Source organism: Mastigoproctus giganteus, chromosome 6, assembly GCF_048544385.1.
Source record: "Mastigoproctus giganteus isolate SK-2022 chromosome 6, ASM4854438v1, whole genome shotgun sequence".
Classification (NCBI taxonomy): Eukaryota; Metazoa; Arthropoda; class Arachnida; order Uropygi; family Thelyphonidae; genus Mastigoproctus; species Mastigoproctus giganteus.
This window is the reverse complement of record NC_143580.1, coordinates 173815571-173835556: the sequence shown is the minus strand read 5'-3', so window position 1 is coordinate 173835556 and position 19986 is coordinate 173815571. Positions and strand designations below refer to the sequence as shown.

The following is a 19986-nucleotide window of genomic DNA, read 5'->3' as shown; positions in this document are numbered from 1 at the left end:
ACATTTCCTTATAATTTTCTTAAACATATTTTCATGCTGATTCACAAAGTCTTAACCCCAATGAATACATTTCTTACTTTTTAAAATAATCGCTCTCCTGTATTTCAAAAATTTAAACTCCTTTTATATAGCATTAACTGCTGCATAGTCTTCTATATTCTTAGAATGTGCTAACTGTTAAATTTTTTATCTGATCTTAGAGCCTAAATACTTATCCCATAGACAAAATATTTGGCTAATGATTCTCCTTACCTCTTCCTTATAGTAAGATATAATTTCAGCTTTTTACGCTTTATTATTATTATTAATAGCCATATGATGCAAGGAAGCCTGAGGCTTATGCTGCACCAGGAAAAAAAAAAAGTTGCCGAGTTACCCTGAGAGAGAGAGAGAGAGTGAGAGTGTCAAACGTAGAAGGGAATCACCAAGAAAGAGAAGAATGATGATATCCAGCTGGACCCTGGGTGTGCCAAGCCCATACTCACCAGATGTGAGCCCCCGGGGTTTAAACCACTAAATTTTTATGAAACTGAGAGTACATTTTAACACAGCCACTACATCTTATTAATTATTCAGCCACTATTGGGAACCAGGAGGGACATACCTTTGTGTACATTAATTCAAGAAGAGGGGTGACATTATCCAATACATAGTTTTTAATCTTGGCTGGAATTTAGCATTAGTATGCTATATAGAAGCTTAAATAACATTTAACATTATTAATATTAGCATTGACAGTATGATGGGGAGATGCAAGGGGGGGGGGAACTTAATTTTTTAACCCTTTCAATAATTTCTCCACGCCAACATTCTGTCACTCATACACTCAATTTAAACATTCCACATTCAAAAAGACACAAAAAGAGAAACCCCTTCTTATTTTATTGATAAAAAAAAATTAATTTTTAGCTTTTTACTGAATTGAAAACAGTGGTCTATAGTAGTAATTTAGAAACATCTTCAAAAACAACTCACATCTTTATTCTGCATAATTAAACTTTTATGTGGTGAATGGTTAAATTAAAAGAAGGAAGACTTCTTTAGAGTCTTCCTTTTAATATAACCATTTACTTCATGAAAATTTAAATGTGCAGAATAAATAGGTGAGTGAGTTGGTTTTGAAGATACAGTCAAAGCTCTATATAATGACTCTACCCCCAATGGAATGAGAAAAAAGATTGTTATATCGGAAGGGTGTTTTGGTAAATAGCATTAGGTTAATGAGAAATTGGCTGGGACCAACCACATAGGACGTTAAAAAGAGGGTTGCTATAAAGAGCTACAACTGTAATTCTAAATCAGGGCTACTGAAAATCACCAATTACAAGCCTTTGAGCTATAACAGTGTTGTTTGGCATCAGTTTCCTCACTGAAATGATTTTGACATCTTCTCGTAAGAAATATGTTCAAGAACTCAGATATGTGCTTAAGTTCTCGATGCCCTCAGTTTTCAAATGTCGTAGGTTAATGACTGAAACCCAAGACCTGTAGTTGGCTAAATAATTTTTCCATCTATTTTTATTTATTTATTTTATATTTTCTAGAACAGTTCTGAGATTTATAGAGCATCTGGGAGATTTCTACAACATTCTGGAATGTTCGGAACATTCGGAAGAAAGGCTGGGATGTTTCTAGATGGTTCTAGAACTTTCGATGGAGTTCTCTAGAAACATTGTAAACCTTTCAAAAACTCCGCTACCGGTACATACACGAGTGGGTTCTGAACCAAGCAAGCATTTTCGTGTTTCAGTGAATTAGTGTTCAAATTAGAAATAAAAATCTACAATTTCGTAATTGTGTTCTATGTGCACATATCTCAACCACACATGTCACATTTTTGCTGAAATAAGCCTGATGGTTTTTGCTACATTTGCAGAGAAGTGGTATTCAAATCAAAAGCCACTGTCACAACTTGTGAGAAAAGCCTGTGAACACTATTTTGGATGTAACGTCGGAGATCAAGATAAAGTACGGGCTCCAAAGATTTCCCATAGCTCTTGTTCAAGAACATTAACAGGCTGGTTTAGAGGTAGTCATAAATGGATGACTCTGCTGTTCCAGTGATATGGTAGAAACCTTGAGACCACATAAATAATTATTACTTTTGCATGACAAATATTTCTGTTTTTTCTGGGAAATCCAACATACCTTCTGCTGTAAGGCCGGTTTCTCATGATGATACAATCCCTATGCCAAAGCCACTAGAAACCTATGGATTTGACTCTGATTCAGGTTTGGAAAAGGAGTTTCCAGAAGATACAGGGACCCAGAACGAGTATAGATCCAGACTTTTCAACTCTTGATACTGCAAAGCTGCATCTAATCACACACAGAATTGAATGTTTTGGTCAGAGATTTGAACCTCTCCAAAAGCAAGGCTCAGTTACTAGGATCACGGCTTCAGCAGTGGAATCTTCTTGAAAAGGGTGCCAAGAGGCAATCTAACATAACGAACTATTATTTCATGGATGGTGCTTTGGTTTATTGTAACAATGTCCGGGAATTAATGAAAGAGTTGCATCTGGAGCACGTCCCCAAGCAGCAGAGGCTTTTCGGTGATTCATCCAAGGTCACTTCAAAAGCAGTTTTACTCTATAATGGAAATAAGTATCCATCTATAACATTAGCCCATGCAGCTGAAATGAAGGAGAACAAATATTTCAAATATAGTTCTTTTTGAACAAATATAGTTCTTTTTGCAAAAGAACCTACAGGTTCTTTTGAAAAAAATATGCTATTAAGAATAAAAAGGTAAAGTGCAGCTATTATTAATCCACTGTACAATGGAAGCCTCCTCAATGGTTCATGTTGAAGGAAATGGACCATAATCTGCCACGCTGGTCCAGTGCGGGTTGGCATATCAACTGTGTTTATCAGTTAGGGGCTTGAACCAGGTTTATTCAAAGAGCATGTGCTACTGCATTGTGTCACTGACCACTCAGCTATGGAGGCTGTTTCTGTTAAGAATACAAATGGAATATCTATGCTGACCTAAAAGGTGGTAGCTTTGCTCACTGGATTGCAAGGTGGATACACTAAATACTGCTGCTTTTTATGAGAGTGGGACAGCTGAGTGAAGGATTGCCACTGCAGGGTAAAAAAAGTTCAGAAACTGCACCAGGCCAGAAAAATGTAGCACATCCTCCTTTGGTGGATAAATCAAAACTATGTTTACCCCATTGCACATCAAGCTAGGTTGGATAAAAATATTTGTGAAAGTGATTTGACACAGGAGAAGGATTTTCCTGTTTGAGGCAAAATTTCCTCAAATCAGTGAGGCCAAGATAAAAGAGGGAATTTTTACGGGTCCTCAAATCAAACTGCTATTCCAAGATGAGGAATTCATTAAAAATTAAATACTACAGAAATAAGAGCCGAAAGGCAATTGAAAATGTCTGCCTGGACATTTTAGGCAATGAGAAATCATAAAATTACAGTGAAACTGTGGATGAGCTAATTTTAGCGTACAGAGAGCAACATGTCGTTAGAGCTTCATTTCCTACATTCCCATTTAGACTTCTTTGAACATGGTGAAAGGTTTCACCTAGATATTTCTCAAATTGAAAAAAGATATCAGGGAAAATGGAGTCCAAATACGTTGGCAGGCTGTTGTTGGAATCTCATATGGACAATTCCAAAATAACTTGTTTTTTTTTATCAGATAAACATTTTTGTAAATAGAATAAGTTTAATAGACCAGTTGTTTATTATTTAGTACTGTATGTAAAATTTTCTTAAAATATATGAAATATTTTTTTTTTTTTTACTAGAAACCTAGTTTTTGACTTTAATTCCTTCTCCTTTAAAATTGGTAACTGTTACAGCAATATGATTGCCATATTTGAATTCAGCAATGTCAAATCTACAAGAATTGCCCTGAATTTTAACAGGGAATGTTTTTTTTGCCGACTAGTGTAATTCTTCACATTAAAACAGTGATCTATTAATTATTTGCTAAACCCAGTTAAAAAATATCAAACTAAAATAAATGAGAAGAACCAATAATGATAATAAAGAAAATTATCATATTTATTAATTAAAGAAGGCAGTCCCAGCCAGCTTTCCTGGCAACCCACCATCTATCGCAATATTGCGCAGGTAATTTCTAGCTATAACATATACTACCACTAGTTGGTTATCATTCCTGGCACATGTATTTATGGCCAGATATCATCTGCCAGCATATGGATGATACCAAAATAGCATCAGTTATCTGCCAGCTTACTGATAACATCAATATAATATCACCAATTTGGAGGATATTTCAGTTCATTAGTTCATATTTAAATGAAATGGCAGATGCATCATCAATATAATATCCCCAGTTTGGAGGATATGGTAGTTCATTAATTCATATTTCAATGAAGCAGCTATGTCAGCACTAAAGCTGATCATGATCTGCTGGTCTTGATTACAGGATAAGTCTCTCATGAGGAAATATTTAATTGCTTCACCTCACCACAGAGAGTCGACTTTGCATTCACTACATAAAATCACAATCAGGATAAGTAAAGAACTTTGTTCCCACAACAACATATGCAGCTGATGAACCCATCACATAGCAGTGGTGAAGCTGTAATCAAGAATAGCATGCTCAGGAAATGGAATGCAATCCATGCAGTAATGGAATGAATAGGGGATGTAGCATCCTTTCATTATTAATTAATTAATAATGAAATTAAATTAATTAAATGCAGTTAATTAGATGCTGGAGATCATTTAACTACTAAGGAATATGCAGCTCAGTAGCAGACCAGTCCGAACCAACATCTTCAAGAAGCAAAGTAATGATTCGCTATTCAGCTGTTACTATCACAAGCGGTAGGCTTGCTGTGGTGGTCTAATCCACTGCAGGAAACCCCAATTTCTCCAACACAAACCCAGCCACCTGGAGACGACAGGTGTGCTTCAAAGGAGATGAATCACAAATTCAAACTCAGAATTTTCAAACTCACTGATCCCCCTGGATTGAAGACCCACTGTGAAAAGCTGTATTTTTGTCAGCTGTTAACAATTTGCTAGTGAAATTAAAGCTCTTTGGCAAAATCAAACATTTGTTGCTGGCATCTCATAGATGCCACATGGGAATGGGAATTGCCTAGAATAAAGATAAATGGTATTTCTTGCCTGGTGTCTGTTAAATGATGACACACACACACACACACAGAAAAAAAAAGAAATAATAATGTATTGTAATTCATAGTATAGCAAAATGAAAACAGAAGATACTGTATAACCAGTTAAAGAATATTAGTGGGCATAGTTACAAAGGAGGATTTGATTTTATTTGCAAATTAAAAAAAATATATATTAAAAAAGTGATATCTCAGATGCTCCTTTTTAAAATTTTGTCCACCACAGCACTAGGTGAAAGTCTATTGAAAACAATTCACTACACTTTTGCTGAATGCAGATTTCCACATATCGATTCTGCAATCATTCTTTTCCAGCTTAAATTTATGTAGTAGTAGTAGTGGCATGTGATGCAAGAAAGCAAATGTATGAGCTTATGCAGCATCAGCCAACAAAAAAAAAAAAAAAAAAAAAACACACCATTCTCTCCAAATGCCTGTCCAGTTCCTCCTTAAATTTATTCAACCTATCAACTTCCACAACGACAGATGGAAGTTTGTTCCAGCAATTAACCACCCACTGGCTAAAGGCAAATTTCCGCACATCTATTCTACATCTGTCTTTTCTTAATTTGAATTTATGCCCCCTTAGGTTCGTAATCTGAACAAGTGGAAGGATCCCATCAGAATTCAGCGTGCTCAACCCATTCAAGGCCTCATATACTTCAATCAGATCACCGCACAGGTGCCTAGTCTCCAGCCACTGCAATTTGCAGAACTTAAGCCTCTCTTGGTAAGGGATCCCGTCATTCCCCTCACCAACCTTGTTGCCCTTCTCTGTACACGCTCAAGTAAATCTACATCCTTCCTAAAATGAGGCCTCCAGACCTGTACGCAGTACTCAAGGCATGGCCTGACCATTGCCTTATACAGAGGGATAATCACCTCCTTTTCCCTGCTAGCAAAATTCCTATATATCATTGACAAAACCCCATGACCTGCCCTGGCAGGTCATGGGGTTTGGTCCCTTATGTGTGTGTTTCAACTGAGAAAGGGTAAAGATGCCATAGTATGTAGTTTACTAAAGCCTTATACATTTCAAATTCAGTCACCATGTAGATGCATAGTCTCCAGAGACTGCAATTTGCCGAGCTGTGGTAATAATATCCTTTTGTCCCCCCTCCCAAGTAATCTTGTTGCTCTTGTTTGCAATTGTTTCAACAAATCTTATGCATAGTTATGAACCATAACTCTGCATAGAAGTATTACAACAGATAATGCCTTCAGTTAAGATTTAAAACAGGCTTGTAGAAGAAAGCAGGGTTCAGTGCTGGGCCCATTGTTGTTTTCTGTATTAATGATATTGAAGGTATATCAGGATTGATATCTAACCTTGCAGATTATACAAATATTGGCAGGGTGGTTAATGACAGTAATGAAGGCATGCTGCTTCAACAAGATCTAGAAAAATTAAGTAGATAGCTACGAGGATGGTGAATGAAGTTTAAAATTGACAAAGGCAAGGTACTGCATTTGGGTAGGTAATCCCAGAGTAATATCAACTATGTGGTACTGCATAGTTTTTACTACACTCAGGTAAAGTTGTTTATAGAAACACGAAACTTCATGGAAATAGGTGAAACTTATTCTGACTATCAGATGGTTGGACAATTTATATATTAAAAATTTGTTTATTAGACATTACTAGACAGTAAGCTCAAACACTAGACTTTCCAGTTAAAAACTAGATACTTGGCGATTCCAGCTGTGGCATAACCGGTGGTCAAATGAGGATACATATGAACACATGTTTCTAGTTGACTATGCTTCAAGCCTGCATCATTGCTGAATGTGATATTTTTGCTCTCTCTCTCTCTCTCTCTTTGAACTTGTGTGACTAGGTGGCCACCCTGGAGACAGAAAATTTATATGTGTAAATATGGTGTATTCATAGGCTAATTTGCATGTTATATGGACTGAATGAGGGTAAACAGGGCTTCTTCAACCTACAGCCTCAATTTAAGAGGCCATTAAAAATTCCTCCAATCTGTGATGAAATTTGAACCATACCCAATGCTAGATCTAGATAGTCTGGGACTGTTAAAAATGGATTAAGGCCCTAAAAAGATATTTTTGACCCTCTAAAAATAAGGTCAGAGTGGATAAAATGGTAATTGCAATATTCTAGGAATCTTGTAGCTTTGAAATTCTTTAGAGGATGAAGTATAGAAATGTAAGTTGACCGTATAGAAAAAGAGATGGGAATTATGGGAAAAGAGATGGAAGAGATGGGAGATGCGCAACACAGCGGCAACCCCAAGGCAGAATGCGCTGGTCCCAAAGGAACTAGTAGTTGTTGGTGACTCTATTGTCAGGGAAACGGGAAACATGCTTTGTAAAAAGGATAGGTGGAACAGGACCAGTGTATGTCTGCCAGGGGCAAAAGTTGATGACGTTGTAGAGCGGATATCATCTTTTAAGGGCACAAAAGGTGATATAGTTGTACATGTCGACACCAATGATATTAAGAGTAGGAGACTGGCGGAATTACTTGACAAGTACAGGTCACTGATGAAAAAAAGCCGTGAATTAGGGTTGAAATTGAAAGTGTCTGCAATTCTGCCCAGACACGATAGGAGGGAGTATATGATGAGAGCCCTGTCAATCAATTCGGCCCTGGAAAGATTGTGCAGGGCTCAAGGGGTAGAATTTTTTTCAGCCTGGTCTGTACTTGTTAACAGGAGAGACTGCTTCTACAGGGATGGGATACACTTAAATAGAAAGGGTGCAAGAATGTTTGCTGATGCTATCGAGGCAGTGTTAGGTGGGTCGGAAAACTGCTAGATTGGGGGGGATACAAGGACTAATAGATTAACAGTAGCCACTGGCATAGGTGAAAGTGATTCTTGCACTGCTTCTATTGGAATGAGCCGCAGCCTGGAAAATAAGATGCAGGATATTTCAGAGACTGCTGGGAATCATTGGGGTACAAGTAAACATATGGGTTGTGTTAGGGTAGCTAAGAAAAAGAACAGGTGCATGTATACTTGCGTGTACACCAATGCTAGGAGTTTAGTAAATAAATTTGATGAATTTGAGGTATTGCTCAAAACATCAAGGGCAGATATTGTGGGGATTTCAGAGACGTGGTGTCACACAGATATAAGGAATGCAGAACTGGAATTTGGGGAGTACAATGTCTACAGAAAGGATAGACAGGGTAGGAAGGGAGGAGGGGTTATGCTATTAGTTAAGAAATACATAAAATCCAAGGAAGTGAAGCCAGTCGACATCGCTGGACAGTGCAGTGTCGAGTCAGTTTGGTGTGACATAAGCATTGGGAGATCAAAATTGAGAGTAGGAGTGTGCTATAGGCCTAATGACTCTCATGAGTATAATAAGAAACTGTTCGGAGAAATAGAGTGGGCCAGTAAATCAGAGAGTCTTATAATGGGGGATTTTAATTTCCCAGATATTGACTGGAATTTGGGGGCTGGTCACTCACACAGTAGCAAGGCTTTTGTGGATTTATTGGATGATTGTTTTCTACATCAGCATGTTCGGGAGGCAACTAGAGGGAGTAATACTCTTGATTTGATTATCAGTAATGATTCTTCTTGCATTAAGAATCTGCAGATAAATGAACCACTAGGTGGCAGTGATCACAGTGTGCTGAAGTGGGAGTTTCTCAAAGAGGTAACTACCATTAGGGGTAAAGGGAAGGGGTATTGCTTTCGTAAAGGCGACTACAATGGACTGAGACAGTATTTAAATTCTATACAGTGGGATCAACTGATGATATTGCCAACAGCAAATTCAAAATGGGAAGCATTCAAAGAACTTATCTTGGAAGCTACTAGGCTTTACATACCAACTAAGAAATATTGTTCAAGGTTTAGGTCTAAATGGATGTCAGATGAACTAATGAGGCATATGGCAGAGAAGAAAAATGCATGGGATACATACAAATTAACACGTGACACAGACGCCTATGATAGATACAAGTTGATCTGTAACCAAGTTACAAAGGAGGTAAGGCAGGCGAAGGCAGATTACGAGAGATCCTTGGCAAGGGATGGGAAGAAAAACAGCAAAGAGTTCTTTACTTATGTAAACTCTAGAAGGAAGGGGATGAATCAGATTGGTCCACTTGAGATCGATGGGTCAACTGTTGATGACCCTGCTCAGGTAGCTAACAAACTAAATGAATATTTTGCATCGACATTCACACATGAAGAGTTATTCAGCGAGGGGAATGCCAGAGGTGTATTCAACTCTAGCAGTAAGCTAGAGAATCTTGTAATAACTGAGAGCAAAGTGGAGGAGAAATTGTTGAAGATAAACACAAGAAAGGCACCTGGGTTGATGGGATCTATCCAGTTCTATTAAAGGAGGCAGCAAAGGAAGTAAGCAAACCCTTAGCCATAATTATGAGAGCTTCCTTGGACTCAGGGGAGGTACCCATGGACTGGAGATGTGCAAATGTTACCCCAATTCACAAAGGGGGATCAAAGGCTGACACAAGTAATTATAGACCTGTGAGTTTAACTTCTGTTCCGAAAATTAATGGAGGCACTGGTTAAAGAAGCACTGCAGGATCATCTAGACAAGACTTCAGTTATAGATAGGACACAGCATGGTTTTGTTAAGGGGAAGTCTTGCCTGACCAATTTGATTGGATACTATGATGCAGTCACAAAAGAACTGGATGCAGGGAATAACTTTGATATTATATACTTGGATCTTAGAAAGGCTTTTGATACTGTTGCACATGGAAGACTGCTGCACAAATTGGAGCGGTTTGGCATTGGAGGCAAATTGCTGCTATGGATAAAGGGGTGGTTGAGGGGGAGAAGACAGAGAGTGGTAATCAATGGACACTGCTCATCGTGGACTAATGTTATTAGTGGAGTTCCTCAGGGTTCAGTATTGGGTCCTTTATTGTTTTCTGTATTTATAAATGATATTGATGATGGTATATCAAGCTTAATGTCCAAGTTTGCAGACGATACGAAGGTTGGCTGTGTTGTCAGGCACACTACTGACACTATGCAGCTGCAACAGGATTTGGAAAGGTTGAGCAGATGGGCTTCAAGGTGGCAAATGAAGTTTAACATTGACAAATGTAAAGTACTACACATGGGAAACAGCAACCCCAGAGCAACGTATCAACTCTGTGGTACTACACTGATAGTGGTAGAGAATGAAAGGGACCTGGGGGTGGTTGTGCAGGCAGATATGAAGTTCTCTGAGCAGTGCAGACGGGCTGCAAGAGTAGCTCATGGTGTATTGTCAATGATATATAGGAATTTTTCTAGCAGGGATAAGGAGGTGATTATTCCCTTGTATAAGGCAATGGTCAGGCCACACCTAGAGTACTGTATACAGGCCTGGAGGCCTCATTTCAAGAAGGATGTAGAGCTGCTGGAACGAATACAGAGAAGGGCAACAAGATTGGTGAATGGGACAAAGGGGTGCTCTTACGAAGAAAGGCTTAAGTTTTGCGAATTACAGTGTCTGGAAACTAGGCACCAGCGAGGTGATCTGATAGAGGTGTATAAAGCCTTGAATGGTTTGAGCATGCTCAATGCTGATGGGATTCTTCCTCTTGCTCAGAATAATCACCTGAGAGGGCATAAATTCAAATTGAGGAAAGACAGATGTAGGATAGATGTGCGGAAATTTGCCTTTAGCCAGCGGGTGGTTGGTAGGTGGAACAGACTTCCATCCCTTGTCGTGGAAGTTGATAGCCTAAATAAGTTTAAGGCTCAGCTGGACAGGTATTTCGAACGAACAGAGGGGTGAAGTGGAAGTGGTTATTTTTATTTATTTTTGTTACTTTTTTTTTTTTTTTTTTGGCTGATGCTGCATAAGCTTGCTTTCTTGCATCAAATGCGTCTACTAATGCTAATGCTAATTATCAGATGATCACTTCTTCAAACTGTCTCAAGTGTAAGTATCTAACTGAAAAGTTGACAATTGATATATTTTAAATTACAGATATGAATTTTATGAGTTGACAAGAATTGAGTCAGATATGAAGCAAAGGACAAAATATTCAGAAATGCTGAATAGTATTTCTGAAATATTCATTTGTAAAAATCATATTACCAAATTGGTGATTTATTTAGGTGATTGTATATGAGAATGCTTTAATCAAAAAGTCAGTCAAAGTTAGTCATCATTCTGGGATTGAAATATAAACTTTTACAAAATGGAACACTCATTAATGAAATGCTGTATCTTATTTTGAATGATCAAGTATGTGCATGATACTATAATGCATGTGATTTACTACAAATGTTCCGGTGCATTCTAGCCTATCTGACCTTTGCTTCAATTATATGATTTTCTAATAACAGAAAATACCCAAGCAATAAAAAAGGTATTTGGTGATTTGAGGATGTTGCAGTAAAATGTATTATGTTTAAAATCAAAAATAAAATAAAAAATAATATTTTTTTTTTTTTAGAGAGACATGTTACAATTTGGTCAAATAATGAACATTTCACACTTTTTTTAAATAGCATTGTCAAATACAGTTTCTAATCTTGACTGCAGTTGTAAATATAATATTAGTATTGTATTAGTCAGGGGCGGCTCGTTGGTAGGCACTGCAGAACCCCAAGCTTTTTAAATCTGAATATACAGTCAGCAGAGTTATATGAAATTTTGTGAAGAACAATGCAACACAATGAATATTTTTATTAACAGATCCCCCATATAGTATACTCATCCTCTATTTCTAATAATCATTTCAATAATAAACAAATAAAAACACGAAATCGTTTTCAACTTTGAAGTTTAATCGTAGGTGGAACTGTGTGCTACACACTTCCACATTTTGGCCCCAGTGGTTGAGTCTAGGTGGCAGGTTGCCAATATGCATATTTTAGCGCTGATAAAATGAGTCATAGGAACTGTGGAGTGTGCAGTGCCGATTTGAACAGTGCACCAAACTTGAATGAAAAAGTTATTAATCTGTTTTCAACAAATAAAAACTGAAGAATGGTTTTTATTTTTAAATAAAATTTCGAGATTACCCAAGTCTGTTAATGTTTCGTAGTATTTTTAACTTGTTTATTATTATTACCATCTATGTCTACATGTCTTATAACCAAGGCAATTTGATGTAACTTTATGAAGGAGCACCCCCATACATCAAAGTCACCAGCCGCCACTGGTATTAGGATATTATTAGTATTATGATATACGAAGTAAAGTTCAAGTAAAAATCATTGTTGATTAGTTTGGCATTTGGGAGATTGTGCAAGGCTCTTTGAGGTAGAATTTTTCTCAGTTCCTGTAGTTGTTAACAATGGACTGTTTTAATAGGGATATGATACACTTAAATAGAAGAGGTGCAAGGGTATTTGCTTGTGCAATTGAGGAAATGTTAGATAGGTCAGAAAATTGTTAGTGTGGTGTGGGAGTTCACAGATTAATAGATTAATGGCAGCTACAAGCAGGAGGTGAATTAGTTTCTTTGCTGCTTATATTGGGACGTGTGGTAGTCTGGGAACAAGGTTGGAAGATTTTCTTTTTAATTTTTGGAAAACATTTTGGTTTTTGAATTCTGCTGAACATTGTCACTGTTTCATCTTTTGTTAAGGTTTTGTTGCAATACTTTGTATGACTGCTTTTTTAAGTTTTAAAATTTTAAAATGCAGTGTTTTACACATTTTATTTTCAAAAAAACAGAAAAATTAATTTTACTAAAAATTGCAAAAAGAAACATATATTAGTCATAAAATAGAAACATCAGTCTTTAGTCTTCCATTTTCCAGTTTAAAAGATTAGTGCCAGAAATTTGAAATTTTGCGTATGCACATATTTCTGCATAATATATATTATTAGGAAATAATAATAAAAAAAGTTACATATGTTTGATACTATTAGATATTTCTATTTTTCAGGCTTATTTCGATTTGCTCCCCTACACAGTGTGCAAAATTTGAAATATGTATGTTGGTTCCTGTAAAGTAATAGCCATTTTGAAAGAATACTGGGTTTCATGTCAGCTTTATGCTGCAAAAATAATAAATTTTTAAAAACAATTGGGGTAAATATTTATTGACCTGGTGGAAGAGGAAAAACAACCTGAAACTTTAAACAAACACAGCATCTGTGCTTGTGTGGTACAAAATCCAAATACAGTAGAATCTTGATTTTTCCGGGATAGATGGTAAAAAAACAAATCCCGGATAATCGATTTCGTGGTTAATCCAAAAATACAAAAGTTCCCGACATACGTAAGAGGTACGTTCCAGGACTTCTTACTTCGTCGAGCTTTACGTAACTCGGGAATGACTAATAACATATTGCTACTATATTATTATTGACAAATTTGAATTCTGCACGATACTTGTTAATGTTTGGCCATTTTCATACATCCTTATAATAATGATTCCTTAGAGATTTAGGATGCACCGTTTTCAAACTTTTGAATAATTTCAAGTTTTTGTTTAACTGAAAGTGCAACTCTTTTGCGTTTACCTATCATTTTTGAGATTTCTAAACAAAACAAAAAAAATTCCAACATCCCCGACATAAATAACAAAACAAAATTTGTCCTTTTGCGCTGCAATGGAACAGAACAATTGACGCGACGCACAAAAACAAACGAAACGTTTGGAAAAAAACAATATCTTTTTTTTGAGCAGCGGGTGTGAAGACAGCGGGAAATGCAAGATAATAGGTACACTAATCTCCCAATGACGACTTATAATGTTGCTTATTTACGACTTGCAAAACATCTGTTTATGCCGACCAGGCTAGCTGGGTGGGTAAAGTGCCTGCCTGGCAACCTAAAGGTCGTGGGTTCGAATCCTACCTCGGGCATGGATCGGAGTACTGTAAAAAAACCTTGGGAGGTGCATTATAGCCACAGAAGCCGATGCGCCAATAACTAACAAAAAAAAAAAAAAAACAGTTGTTTATACTTATTCTAGTTATTACTTGAATTTTTTTGATTTCTGGTTGATATTTTTTTTTTTAATTTGGAGTCTTGAAGTGTCCTGGTTAATCAAGCATCTGCTGTAGTTGCAAAAATGGGTGGTGGAAACCTGACAGGTTCTCCTTTTATGAAAACTTCCAAGAAAATCACTTCAGAAACTGTTACAGTAAAAGTTTGACTATATTTAGGAAGGTAGAAAAAATTTCTGATTTTTTAATCAGTGATTAATGGTTAATGCAGGAACATAATTTTCAAGGGGCACCTGTGAGGTACAGTCTTCACATAGGGATATCAGAAACATGCAGCCAATTTGACATATGGGATGCAGAATTTGAATATATTGAGTATGACTTTAGTAAATTAATAAGAGGAGTTTACCTCAATATAGTACGTGGAACACTTCCGTATGATACCCTCCAGAAATTAAAACGGAAAAAACGAAAAAATCGACAACTTACCGGTACATTAAAGTAAAATATAAATAATTAAAGTAAATTATAAATAATTAAATAATCAATTTAACACAATTCAAAATCAATTCAAAACAATTAAAATTCAAATTAACGCAATTAAAAGAATCTAACGAAAATATTCAAAACGATTTTCCTTCCTGAAGCTGACAATGCTTTTCGACCGACTGTCGTGATCACAGGAATGAAAATTATCGAATCAGGCTAAACCTGCAACTTAAATAGTGATTGTGTCTTCGCGCATGCGCGTAAAGGTCCACGCATCGGAGATCAAATATGGCCGCCGAACATTAACAGAATTCTCGTGTAATTTAATTTCAACGGTTTCTGCAATTAATAGTCGCGTATAATTACGTTGAACGTTAAGTATTTTGGCCTCGTTAAATAAAAAAGTATGTTTTTCGTTAATGGCATGAAAGGCTAATTCTGACGCTGCTGAACAAGAAGCACGAACAGAGGCTTCGTGTTGATTTACACGGATATTAAGAGAAAACCGCGTGGAACCCTGATAAGAAGAGTCGCAATCACCGCAAGAAATGTTGTATACTAGATCATTAATTTGTGTTGCGAACGCCGAAAGAACCGAGCGATTGTTCAGTATAGTGTGTAACTTCCGTATAGGCCTAGCTATAATTTTAAATTCGGTATCTTTAAAGAATCTGTTAAGCTGTTTGTGCCACTGTTCAACATATGGGACAGAAATAAAGTATTTTTTGATATTACTATTGTTGATTGGTGCAGTATTTTGTATCCTATCCTTAGCTTGTACCCTAATACGATTTATTGTGTTAATGGGATAACCCCTGTTCAAGAATCTGCTAGTTAATATTTGTATTTCTGAGTCTAAAGCAGAATCCGTTGTTGAATATTTATAGGCATTTAGAAATTGATTAAAGATAATCGATCTTTTGTAGGTGAACGGGTGGTAGCTATTATAATGTAGAAGCATACCGGTGTTTGTGGGTTTTCGATAGATGCTAAATTGTATTTTGTTCGAGTCCCGGGTAAGCGTGAAATTTAGAAAGTTTAATGACTTAGTATCCGTATCTTCCCTTTCCAATGTAAATTTGAGTCTAGAATGAATATTGTTAATGTAAAATATCTTGGATAGTACTACTATCGGTAATAACTAGAACATCGTCTAAATACCTCCCATAGTATGTGATACGGGGACGAAAAGGTGTCAAATGTATCTGCTCAATCGTTGAGAGATAGATCTCTGACATTAAGCCACTCAGGCTCAAACCCATTGGTAATCCAAAAATTTGTTATGGGAGATTATGGGAGATTTTTTGAATGGCTTGGTACAAAATTACATTAAATCTACACTAAGGTACTCGGCCCAAAGTTACCATATTTCTTTCCTAAAATATTGCCTTCAAAACAACATCGTTCCGAAGTTTGCCAGGGTGAATTTAAATCAAAAAATTTCAGGCATAAAACAACTATCACTGGCGACATCACGTAATATTGTTAAGCTTGCCTTAAAATCTCGATATTCGGATAAACAAAAATACCTTTCCCAGGTTAGGAAGCTTCGCGATAAATTAAAAAATTATCTACATCCGAACGATTGGTCTGTATTGAAGACCTCCATAGATTTGCGACGGGAAGCACAAGCCTCAGAAATAAAAAACAGACACGTTAATAAGTTGCAAACATTATCGAATAGTTCAAGACACGTTCATACGAATTCTAACACATTGTCGCGAGCTTGCGACCAAGTTCACACGAGTTGGGTGACATCCCCCCCACAGACACATAACGCACTACCACAGAATATGTCGGCTAGTTCACGAACACCCCCTCACCCAGTATCCAACGAACCGACACATCAACAGGTTACAAATCTTTCCTCGTGTACACTATCGCAGGACCAGATTTCACTTTTATCCAAAGGATTAAATTATAATTTACCACCTCGAAAGCTGCCAAAAAAACAATGCGTAATTGATTTTGAATTTGGACTTCGTAGTGTTCCACAAAAAGATGTATTTATTCAACAAGTTAACCAAGTAGTGAATAACATAAAAGAAACACGACTTCCTAAATTGAATACACATGACAGTTCAGCTTTACGAGAACTTCGAGAAAATAAGGACATTATTATACAGAGGGCAGATAAAGGAGATACAGTGGTAATACTAGATAAACATGATTATATTAATAAGTTAGATTCAGTTGTATCTGATAGCTCCACTTATTGTGAAGTGGACCCGACACTGTTTACCAATTTGGTAAATCAATACAATAAAACGTTAACCACGTATCGTAAAAACGACTACATTACTATGGTTCAGTTGAAGGAATTGAAGTCCAGAACATACAATATTCCTGCACTTTTTGGTCAGGTAAAATTACACAAGCCTGGATTTCCGATTCGACCTATTGTTTCCTACAGGAACTCGGCATTTTCAGCCTTAGCCACACATGTATATAACATTATAAAACCTTTTAGACAGGTTATACAATTTGGGATTAAGAATTACGATACATTATTTAATAATCTTAAAGACTGTAGACTCGGCGACAATGACAATTTATTCTCATTAGATGTTACATCATTATATACGAATGTAAACGTTGAATACACATTAGATATTATTTGGGATATGTTAAATAAAAACTCGACACCGATTAATTATACGAAGCTGCCTATAAAGGAGATTTTTCACTTAATTAAACTATTAGTTGAGGCTAACTACATCACCTTTCGAGACAAGGTGTACAAACAAATTTTTGGATTACCAATGGGTTTGAGCCTGAGTGGCTTAATGTCAGAGATCTATCTCTCAACGATTGAGCAGATACATTTGACACCTTTTCGTCCCCGTATCACATACTATGGGAGGTATTTAGACGATGTTCTAGTTATTACCGATAGTAGTACTATCCAAGATATTTTACATTCGTTTAACAATATTCATTCTAGACTCAAATTTACATTGGAAAGGGAAGATACGGATACTAAGTCATTAAACTTTCTAAATTTCACGCTTACCCGGGACTCGAACAAAATACAATTTAGCATCTATCGAAAACCCACAAACACCGGTATGCTTCTACATTATAATAGCTACCACCCGTTCACCTACAAAAGATCGATTATCTTTAATCAATTTCTAAATGCCTATAAATATTCAACGACGGATTCTGCTTTAGACTCAGAAATACAAATATTAACTAGCAGATTCTTGAACAGGGGTTATCCCATTAACACAATAAATCGTATTAGGGTACAAGCTAAGGATAGGATACAAAATACTGCACCAATCAACAATAGTAATATCAAAAAATACTTTATTTCTGTCCCATATGTTGAACAGTGGCACAAACAGCTTAACAGATTCTTTAAAGATACCGAATTTAAAATTATAGCTAGGCCTATACGGAAGTTACACACTATACTGAACAATCGCTCGGTTCTTTCGGCGTTCGCAACACAAATTAATGATCTAGTATACAACATTTCTTGCGGTGATTGCGACTCGTCTTATCAGGGTTCCACGCGGTTTTCTCTTAATATCCGTGTAAATCAACACGAAGCCTCTGTTCGTGCTTCTCGTTCAGCAGCGTCAGAATTAGCCTTTCATGCCATTAACGAAAAACATACTTTTTTATTTAACGAGGCCAAAATACTTAACGTTCAACGTAATTATACGCGACTATTAATTGCAGAAACCGTTGAAATTAAATTACACGAGAATTCTGTTAATGTTCGGCGGCCATATTTGATCTCCGATGCGTGGACCTTTACGCGCATGCGCGAAGACACATAATCACTATTTAAGTTGCAGGTTTAGCCTGATTCGATAATTTTCATTCCTGTGATCACGACAGTCGGTCGAAAAGCATTGTCAGCTTCAGGAAGGAAAATCGTTTTGAATATTTTCGTTAGATTCTTTTAATTGCGTTAATTTGAATTTTAATTGTTTTGAATTGATTTTGAATTGTGTTAAATTGATTATTTAATTATTTATAATTTACTTTAATTATTTATATTTTACTTTAATGTACCGGTAAGTTGTCGATTTTTTCGTTTTTTCCGTTTTAATTTCTGGAGGGTATCATACGGAAGTGTTCCACGTACTATATTGAGGTAAACTCCTCTTATTAATTTACTAATATCATTATCAACGTAGAACATATTGAGTATTACAGCTCTGATTCATACTATCTAATTGAGTATGACTGTACAGAAGAAGAGAGAGGAGATATGCTCTTGTTTAAGAAGTATATTGATTCTAAGGCATTACACACCAGTTGACATGGACTGTGTGTAACGTTGAGTTGGTCTTGTGTGACACTAGCACTGGGTAAAATGGAATTGAGAGTGGGAGTATGTTATAGAATTTGGATGTTGCAAAATGATCAGATTTCATCAAAATTCAGGCCACTTGCCTTACAAGTGTAACAGTGTTTAAGACTATTAGATAGAAAGCCCTAGCTGTCATTCCTGGAAGAATATCTGTCAGAAGCCTTAGCAACCTTCTTGTCTTATTCTGAAAAAAAAAAAAAAAAATTGGTGAATAGAAATACCCTCACTCTTCATTTTTTTTTTTTTTTTTTTTGGCACGCCCACTAGACTGTTTTTAAGACAATATCTGATTGAGTGGTGAAAACAGTAGTATGAGCTGGCATTAGAAAGAGAGGGCAAGGGAATCCTACCCCCATTTTTTACAGATTTTAAACAATGTTTGTATATACTTACTGGATTATTGAATGGATAGATACTTTTATTTCATTACAGTACTTTCTTTTTTGCTCTCTAGAAAAATCTTTCCTACCCATACAAGTGATCATTGAATATGGTTTGTTCATTGAACAAATAAATTTTTCAGCATTGGCATTAATCGCAGAACAAATTTTCTTTAGTTTCAGAGTAATAAACTAAACTGTTTATATTAAAACTGCTTGAGTTCAATGTTTTATTTTATTTTTATTCCACAGAAAGGCTCATCAATAAAATCAAGTGAAAGAGGAAACCCAAGCTTCATTTACAACTTGTCTACAAAAAGACAAATAAGTAACCATTCACATTTCCAGTGTGATAAATCCAGCACAATAGCCCTCTCTAATAGTAAACTGAGTGCCCTTGAAATATTACTGAGGTGTGTGTTATGGTGTTTGCTTATGTTATTCTTTGTAATGCTAGAATTTGGAGCTGTATTTTTTGTATTTTCTCTTTTCTATGTGATGTTTAAAAATTTTCGTAGTACACCGAGGAAGCCAGGAGAAATGAGTGCTTATTCAGTCTTTAATCCAAACTGCATATCTATTCAGGGGAGTTTAAAAGCTGAGCAGTTTGAAAAAGAACTAATATATGGCAGTGCATCTGTAGCATAAAAGTGTAAATAAAAAAAAAATATTTATATAAGATTCTGGAAAAGTATTTTTTTTATTCATATATATAGTGACGACTTAATTTATGTGAGAGTTACGTTCCAGAACGTCACATGCAATTTAAATTCACATGTAATGTAAATAA

The 19986-nt window shown here is 36.2% G+C and overlaps 1 protein-coding gene across 1 annotated transcript in view; it reads left to right on the top strand.

The window, feature by feature from the left end:
• Positions 1–19877, top strand: part of Saysd1 (SAYSVFN motif domain containing 1) — a 25037-nt gene extending 5160 nt beyond the window's left edge. Inside the window, exon 2 of the mRNA XM_090375499.1 lies at positions 19449–19877. Coding sequence (XP_090231625.1) covers positions 19449–19844 — 396 coding nt within the window. The 3' untranslated portion in view covers positions 19845–19877. The remainder of the gene's footprint in view (positions 1–19448) is intronic.
• Positions 19878–19986: the final 109 nt, after the last annotated feature.